At 31.3% G+C, this 9,567-nt stretch overlaps 1 protein-coding gene across 1 annotated transcript; it reads left to right on the top strand.

The window, feature by feature from the left end:
- The first annotated feature begins 3,885 nt into the window (after positions 1 to 3,885).
- On the top strand, positions 3,886 to 4,719 carry LOC107855988 (40S ribosomal protein S4-like). The gene is made up of 2 exons (XM_047397939.1): positions 3,886 to 4,328; positions 4,386 to 4,719. The coding sequence occupies exons 1-2, from the start codon at positions 3,886 to 3,888 to the stop codon at positions 4,717 to 4,719; spliced, it is 777 nt and encodes a 258-aa protein (XP_047253895.1).
- The last annotated feature ends 4,848 nt before the right edge of the window (positions 4,720 to 9,567 follow it).

The raw sequence follows: 9,567 nt of genomic DNA, 5'->3' as shown, positions 1-9,567 counted from the left end.
ATAAAGTGAACAATTGTTCTATTAAGAAAGTTTCCAAAGTTATTCAGTAACATGTGATCCATAATAGTTTTGTATGATGTCCTACGTTACCAATGAACTTGTTTCCACCCTACAAGATGTCAAGATATTCCAATACTTATTGTTTTCCAATTCTTACATGTTTATTGCACTAATGAATGTCAAAGGTATCCGGTTACTCAAACAAGATCCATGTGCTATTAATGACTCCAAAATGTTTTATTGATATACCAATAAGTTTCTACTTCATTGTTATAGCATTGATTACTCCAAAATACTTCATTGATGTGCCAATGAGTTCATACTTTATTGTTATTGCATTGATGGTCTATTTATATGTCTCTTATTGATGTATCAATGTTTTATAGTATCAAAAATGTGGTGGCGACCGAAATAACAATCTCAAAGATTAATTGAACTAAGTGATGGAAGTCTCTCTTATCAGGTAGTATCCTAGGGGCATAAGCCTATCATGGGTAGATCCCTATTTATGTATTTATGGGTGGTATTCCAGGGGCATAAGCCTATCATGGGTCTATCCCAATTGATATGTACTAGAGGCAGCCTAATGGTCATAGTACAGTACAGTAATGATTACAAAGATGATAAGAACGAAGGTAAAGTGATTGAATAAATACAATGTACAGGTTGTCACAAGTTCTAGTAAGTGTGGTCCACTTCTAGTACGATTTATTCACTTGTTTTTTATTTCTATTGAGATCCTATATCATATGTGATTATCTACAGCTTTACATACTCAGTACATATTTCATACTGACGTCCCCCATGTGGGACTTGTATTTCATGCTGCAGGCATAGGTACCTCAGCTCATACACCGCACAAGTAGGAGCCAGGATATCCAGCTGCTTTTGGTGAGCTCCAGTTTGCTTTGGGGCTTTCTGTGTCATATCCAATCACTTTTGGTATTGTATAGAAGTTAGTTATATGGCTGGGTGTGTCCCGACTTTAGTTAAACTCTGTGTATTGTCTAGAGGATTTGTAGACCTAATGTATAGTCAAGGTGGTGTTTTGTTAATAGACGTGATGGCTCCAATGGCCAAGTATTGTATATATATATATATGTGCGCTCGAGCTTATACAGGTGATTATTTTCTTTTATATGGGACATGATGCTATCCGAATTTAAGGTTGTCATAGAGGTATGCATGGGAAGTATAAGGTTATGAGCTGGTTCTCTCGGGCCTCCTCGGTTACGGGTGCCAGTCTGCCCCAATAGGATTTGAGGCGTGACAGCTTAGAATGGGCATCGCCCATCTAGTATATATACAGAAAGATGAGTAGAAAGAACTATCAAGGGTATAATAGTCATTTTACACAATCATAAAAAATCTTCGTATCTTTTCATTATTCTATAATCATAAGTTTTTTGTGCAAAAATAAGACTTTCTTCTTCTACTCGTCTAGGATTTTGCAGTTTTTTGGTAAGTTTTTTTTATCTCCATTTTTATCGTTGTTGGTAAGCTTTTATTCAATCTTTGCCTTAATTTTCTTCAATATTCACCATTGAATTCTTCTTTTTGATTATCTTTTCTATCTTTAATCAGTTTGTTATGAAATTGTATGCGTCTGTCGATTTAGTATTAGGATTTTGGGGCTATTTTTTTGGAGCTAAAGAAAAGAACCATAGAGCTAAATTCACATACCATCGTTCACTTGCAGGCATCAATGGCTAGATTATATTCAGCGTTCTATTGATAATTGATAGGTTTGACAACTTTATCTAAATATTATTGTTTTATCTTTCTAAATTCAACCAAATGGGTATATTTATAGTAAGAGAAAGAGAAGTAGGATTCAGATTTTCAATTTTTAGTATGTCATTACTGAGCTGATCCAGAATCTCAAACTGTTATGTTTGAATCTCCAATTTGTATGTCATTAGTTTTTTTTTTCTTTCTACTTTGGACAACAATATTTGTTCTTTTTTTTGTTGTATTTTCTCCACTGTCTTGATAAGGGCTTTGTGATTCGTTCTTAATTTTTTTTATCATCATACTTTATGTGTAGATTTCTCCTTTATACATGGTGAGTTTTTGGATCTGCCCAGGTGAAAGAAATATGGAACCATCTTGATAGTTTTCTCTCAATTGACTCGATAGCAAGAGCAAGTAGGTTATAACACAATTTGTAAACCTCAGGTATGTCATCTTTATCTTTGAAAGTTTAAGCAATTCCCTTCATGAATTTATGTTAAATCTTCTATGTCACAAGGGTGCTCTATTTGTTGTTATTCTTAATTCCGACATTCAGTTATTCCATATCAAATGTATATGAGCATTATTGCCAATTTTTTTTAGCTTAAATGCTTCGTTTTTAGTTTAGGAAGAGAATATGGTTTGTTGTCTTAAAACTGGTAACTTATACTCTTAGAGGTAATTTGGTTTGGAGCACCTTATCTCGAGACTAATTATTCAAGGATTAGTTATCCCACCAACAACATGGGATAAAAATAAAATTACAATTTTGAGATAACTAATTGTGAGATGAGTTATCCCATGCATTTTATCTCAATCAAATATGAGATAAACTCATCCTTAAATTAATCATGGGATTAATTATCCCTTACTCCTTGTACCAAACGATCTCTTAAACTAACATATTACTTTTGGATAGTCCAAAAGATCAACAATGCGTCCAAGAGCTCTCTTTGTTTTTAACATCAATAAAGTGTCGCATAATGTTATGTAGGGGGTCACTAATAATTCGTTTCATCACTCTTTGATATGTTGTAACAGTTGTTCTACTTATGATAAAATAATAAAAATTATTTGAAAAGATTTCACAATGTTATCGGGAATAAATATATATTGAATGTTTCTTGGTGAGGAGATAAATTTGTGTTTTATTAATTTTTTCTTTTGATTTTGAACTTTGAAAGAACAACAACAACAACAAACACAGTGTATTCCCACATAGTGGAGCCTGAGGAGAGTAAAATATATGCAGTCCATACTACTACCTCTGGAGAAGTAGAAAGGTTGTTTTCGATACACCCCGGCTCAAGATAAAGAATAGTAAGCAAATCAATATATATATATATATATATATATATATATATATATAAAGGAGGATAACCAAAAAGTTGATGTGGCACCTTCCAATGAGCAGCAATTAGATTTATCTATTTTCTCCTTTTTTGGGGAAATTTTACCTTTATGATCCATTTAATTCTATAATTTATATATATGGCTGAGTAATTTAAATTTAAAAAAATACAAAATAGTAACTGAATATAGGAAAGTTAATTCTGTTTCAGAAGGGGTTTGAAGGGTCAAGAGTCTTGTAAACTACAAGTGAATTAATGCTAATTTATAATTGCTAATTAAATTTTAGAAGGAATTTGAAAAATCGAGAGTCTTGTGAACTGAAAAATAAGCCACTATCAACTCCACTATCAGTTCCACCGTGATCTCTTATTTAAGTTAAAATCCATCATTCAAATTCACAGAACTTAATTGATGCCCCATGTAGTTATAAAGAAAACATATGCAAGCTTTGATGAAAAAATTGTTGCAATCATATTCTCTAACGTCTCTAAGCACACTAGGTTGCATGCATGGTAAAAAAAATAGCAAATGTTTAAATGAAGAGGTGTTATTTCATGTATTCAAAAATTGAAAATCATAGTTGAGTTAATTTTGTCTGCAATTTCTGATATGTGTTTTCAAGAGTATGCTAATGATTTTTTTCTTCAAATTGTATTGTTTTCATAAGTTAAATTCATTGATTTGCTCTTCCTTATTAACTTGCTATCCTTGTAATATTTTGATTTACACTTTTTGAACTATTTATGAATTCATCACAGTTTTTTTCATCAAAGAAGCTAAAATTCTTACACTAGAAAAATGGCTAGAGGTTTGAAGAAGCATCTGAAGAGGCTCAATGCCCCGAAGCATTGGATGCTTGATAAGCTTGGAGGAGTGTTTTCTCCCAAGCCATCTTTTGGTCCACACAAATCAAGGGAGTGTTCGTTGATCATTATCTTGCGAAACAAATTAAAGTATGCTCTCACATACCGAGAGGTGATCTCAATTCTGATGCAACAACAAGTTCTGGTTAATGGGAAAGTTAGGACTGATAAGACCTATCCAGCTGGTTTCATGGATGTTGTTTCAATTCTAAAGACTAATGAGAGCTTCCGTCTCCTTTATAACACTAAGGTTCGATTCTGTTTTCACTCACTCGAGGATGAGGAGGCCAAGTTTAAGCTTTGCAAGGTCTGTTCAGTGCAGTTTGGTCAGAAGGGGATTCCATACTTGAACACTTATGATGGAAGAACAATCCGCTAACACTTATGATGGACGAACAATCCACTAACACTTATGATGGAAGAACAATCCGCTATCCTGATCCCTCTCATCAAGGCCAATGATACTATTAAGCTGGACTTGGAATCTAACAAGACTGTTGATTTCATCAAGTTTGATGTTGGAAATGTTGTGATGGTGACCGGAGATAGAAATAGAGGACGTGGTGGTGTTATTAAGAACCAGGAGAAGCATAAGGCTAGCTTTGAGACTGTCCACATTCATGAATTTGCTACACGTTTGGGGAATATGGTCACTCTTGGCAAGGGTACTAATCCATGGATTTCACTACCCAAAGGTAAAGGTATTAAGTTTTCCATCATCGAGGAGGCATGGAAGAGCCTGGTTGCTCAATCCGCCACCACTTCTTAAACTATTTGGGTTGTTGTCCAAGTCAATTTTTTGCTACTGTAGTTTTGTAGTTTGGATTCTTAAATATTTTCTTTGTTTAGTAGTACCTATTTTGAATATTTGTGTATTTGTATGCCCAACATTTTGATGAGAAAGTGATTAGACAAAAAAAAAGAACTCAGCTAAAAGGTGATTTTTGCTTATTTATCCCATTGTTCTTTAATCCAGCAACATCAGAAGAAATATTTTTTCTCCTCAAATTTGGCTTTCACCTTCGAAAATAGAAGAAATTTTCACACCATACTTTGCTATAGTGCGTTTCACAGGGCAAACAATTATATACACTATAGCAAAGTTGCTTGCCCTGTGCATTGCTCATGTTTTGAAGGTTGGAAAAAATTCATATTTTAATGTATGTAATTGTGATATATTTATTTTTTGGGTAAAATATAATTAATTTCTATTAAAGTATTTATTGATGTGACATACTTCTAAGGTCACTATTCACAAATTATTTTTATTTTATTTTTTCCATTTATTTATTTATTATTATAAAAATAAATATGTTAATTATTATTCCTTCATTTATTTCTATTTTTTATTTTTCAAACTTAAATGTATCAAAATTCACTGCTCCACTTTTTCATATTCTTTATTGTATACTTAAAAGTCTAAATATTTACTAATTCAAACTTTCATTTCCTTCATAAAAAATCAATCATCAATATATATATATATATATATATATATATATATATATATACACACACACACACACTAGTTTAGGATACATTCTTTGCATGTGTATTTCACCTAATAGAACTATATATAAGAAGAATAAACTCAATTTTGTGCATACAGTATTCTCTATTTTCTTTGATCTTCCATCAATAATTTAGAGATATGCACTAAAAAAATTGAAATACTAAAAAGAGAATATAAATATTAGGATGACCACAAAGTCCACAAACCTTTAACTTCTTCTCCATATACTTAATTAAATGTATTTCATGTCAATATAAAAAATTACATACAAAAAAATAAATTAAATGACATTACAACTAAAGTTACAATATATGCAATATTACAGTCATTTAAATGACAAAAATATGTATGCACATTAAAATAAATGCATGTTTCAAGGCTTTCTTATGGCTTAGTCGCCCTTCTTCTTCTGATGTGCCATGATGGTAAGATGAATTTTCTCTGATCATTGCAAGATGTCATGCTAAGTGAGTAATATAAATTTTTAATGATGTTGTAGAAGAAAATTTAAGTTAAAACAATTGCATTACGGTAAAATAATATAGACAAAGAAGTTACAAAATATATGTAAGGACCAATTGCAAAAACAATGTCTAACATTTAACATATCGATAGTCAAAAGCTTTATACTTCTTACAATTCTTGCCACCAATTGAAGAAATTCAAAGTTCAAGGTCAACTTATTAAATAATATAAGAAACTCTTGAGAGAATCGGGCAATAGTACAAGTAATGCTCTTTTCCAAAGTAAAATGATCTCCCATTGGTAAATTATCTAGCTTCTTTTATATCAATATTTTCAGGTTATGCCATAGTACATCACATGTAATGTCAATAATTGATTATGAGTTCGTTCTACTTATATATACATTAGTCACGAATAAAAGGAAACATTAATACAACATTGTGATATTATGCATTATTTTTACTTTGTAAATCATATCTTTCTTTTTTGGTAAGAATATTAAAGATCTTTTATAATATGCATGCCCAAATTAAAAAATATGGCATGATTATATTGAACAATAAACATGTGTATTATCCCAAGTTGTTTTAGGATCATATAGTTGTCGAACTTGTTATAATGCTTCCTGCATTTTAAATCATGACTAGAACAAATCCTTTGGAGACAAGTATCATTGAGGTGTTAGTTTATCCTAATGACAGGAAACAACTGAGAAATGCCCATACCTAGACAGAAAGTAATTTTACCTATAGCTAGGTGTAACAGAAACACGAAAGGTTGCTTATGCTTGAGTACTTTTATCTACTTAAGACAACTATCTATAACAATAATAAAAAGTTTATTTCTAGTACACCCATTGGGATTTCAGAGTTCCTTCCAAAATCTAGTAATTATAAATTAAAGGAATTATAGAAACATTAAAAATTATTCCCTCAGGCCTAGGAATAAAACTTGAAGTTAGTAAATTCCTGACTACGTGAAAGACATTACTTGAATGCTACTCAGAAAGAGCTTCAAGAAGTAGATAAAACCAAAGATACTAAAACCAAACATACAAAAGTCTTTTCAAAGTTTATTTGATACTTAGGACGCACATATTGTGTTATGAACCAATTGTCCCATGTTGAAAAAATAGAGAAATGCTAATGGGTTTATAGACCAAATGGGTTCTCCCATCTGTCAAGCTAGTCTTTTGGGTTAGGCTCTCTCATTTGGTTTATAACATATTGTACGTTTTTGCTTCTCAAAAGCTCGTTGTCGGCCCTCTGCTATTTGAATTATTCCCGTTTCTGTATGGTTCTGGTGCTTCATTGGATGTTTTGTTGATTCCTTGAACTTTCTACTAAAGTTATCTAGTCCAATGACGCTGACATAAGTATCAGAAAGTAAGCTGTCTCGGTTTGTTTTAGATTATGCAGTATGTAGTGTTGTAGCATGCCACCACTGTGACATATATGATTTTATCTCTACCAACGTTCTTGAGCGGCTATAGTGTGAGTATGAAATCATCCAAACAAAATAAGTGAAGTAAATAAAAAGAGATGATAACAGTTATTAATTGAAGAATGAATTCTTACTTAAAAAGATAATCTACTAAAAAAATTAATTGAAGAATGAAATAAATTATTGATCGGCTGGGAAGCGAACGCACCCACAAGCATATGATGCAGACGAATTAATTTCATTAGATTGCTTACAAAAAAATATAATAATTGAAACTACACAGACTTTATCCCTATCGCGTGGAGGTAGAATAAAGTATTTGCGAAACCTTCCGTCACGGTGGTATGAATGCCACCAACAAAAATCTTCTTAAGTTCACATCTCTTCTCCATAATTATGACCCTACCTTGCATCAATGAAGAATTTATTCAGTCGAACATGAATGATAGATATGTCATATATCGTTGAAGCTTTGATGTACTATGTACTCTCTCCGTTTAAAAAAGAATGACCTACTTTCCCTTTTAGTCTGTTTCAAAAAGAATGACCCCTTTCCTTTTTGACAATACTTTAATTTCAACTTTCCATATGGCATATTTATGACCACAAGATTAAAGGGCATTTTGGTACATTTGACACTACTTTAATTTAAAGCCACATGATTCAAAAGTCTTCTTTATTTTCTTAAACTTTGTGCCAAGTTAAAATAGGTCATTCTTTTTGAAACGAAGGGAGTATCTTTCTAGAGGATTTATAACTTTCTTTATAACAAGATTTGTAAACCAAAAAGGAATTGAAAAGCCATACAATAGAACTCCTACGCCTAAAGGGAAGGTAAGATATTAGTAGGAATTAATATTTAGATTTTTCATATAATATTATAGAAATCCTAGCCTAAAATGGAAGGTAAATATTAGAAATTAATACTTTAACAGATTTTCCATGTATATCCATATTTTTAATGTTTTTCCCATATAATAACCATAAACTTTGGAGCCGAGCTTTTTTTCTCCTTTCTTTAAATAACTATTTTTCTCATTTGTTTATTCATTTGAATATTTATAAGTATTTCTTAATTAGAAAAAATATGTGAAATGACGACTTTGTCTAAAGTTGAGACTTTTAATGAGGGGCAAAAAGTTCAAATCACTTTTCTAAGCATCTTCACACTTTTAATATAATATAATATAATATATATATATATATATATATATATATATATATATATATATAAACATAGGGAAGGTGATGTAGTCCTCCATTCATATTTATCTTTATCTTTTTTTTTCTTTGTTTTTTTAATTAATTCATTTTCCTATTAATTAAAAAATAATCAAGCATATCTATCAATCATCAATCGATCAATATATAATAATAAAGAAGAATATAGAAGAGGTGACGCGGCACCTCTTTATGACAGTCAATTGAATTTTTTTAAATTTTTTTTAGACATTGTTCTCTCAATTTCACTATATAATAATAATACAATAATTCATTTTAAAAGTATTTTTATTTTTCTTAAATAATTTATTTAATAAGTCATTTTCATAACTCACACCACTTCATATTCCTATAACTTCTATTCTAATAATGTGTAACGCCCCAAATTTGGTACCTGGAATGCTACATGATGCTCATGACTCCAAAAGACCACAAGCTAAATCATGACTGATATCTATACCTGTACACTGCATAATATGACATAATAATGCAGAAACGTGCACTAAAAGGCCATAATGTTCAATACTGAACATGATCTGAATGATATAATATCTGTGTACGGTAATAGAATAACCAAAACAAAACTGAACATACTGAAGTCTGAAACATGATAGTCTAGAAAGCCTCTAACTGACTGAACTGTCTAAGTAAGGAGTTGATGGGACATGTCCCCAACTAACTCCAACTAATAAACTAATTAATGAGATAATAGAGAAATAATCATGTCCTCGAAGGATGAGGACTCATTTCTAACTCTGACTGCTGATATCTGGAATCTACTGATACTCTGGAGCTTGTGTCTCTGAACCTATGGTATAAGATACCATAGCACAAATGAGTCAGTACTTTGAATGTACTGGTATGCATGTGAGATAGGCTGAATGCATGGGGTTCATATGCATGAACAATATTAACTAACTGACTAATATGAATGTGAGAATATATGCATGCATACATAGTAACAATATCTGAAAT

Source organism: Capsicum annuum, chromosome 10, assembly GCF_002878395.1.
Source record: "Capsicum annuum cultivar UCD-10X-F1 chromosome 10, UCD10Xv1.1, whole genome shotgun sequence".
NCBI classification, from domain to species: domain Eukaryota; kingdom Viridiplantae; phylum Streptophyta; class Magnoliopsida; order Solanales; family Solanaceae; genus Capsicum; species Capsicum annuum.
Note: the sequence above shows the minus strand (reverse complement) of the source record. Positions and strands in the feature narration are given on the sequence as shown.

Bases quoted from the DNA above. Each gene is read 5' to 3' on its own strand.
- LOC107855988 (XM_047397939.1), top strand. From the start codon at position 3,886: ATGGCTAGAGGTTTGAAGAAGCATCTGAAGAGGCTCAATGCCCCGAAG. The intron at 4,329-4,385 runs ACACTTATGATG...ACAATCCGCTAT, and splicing joins GATGGAAGAACAATCCGCTA to CCTGATCCCTCTCATCAAGG.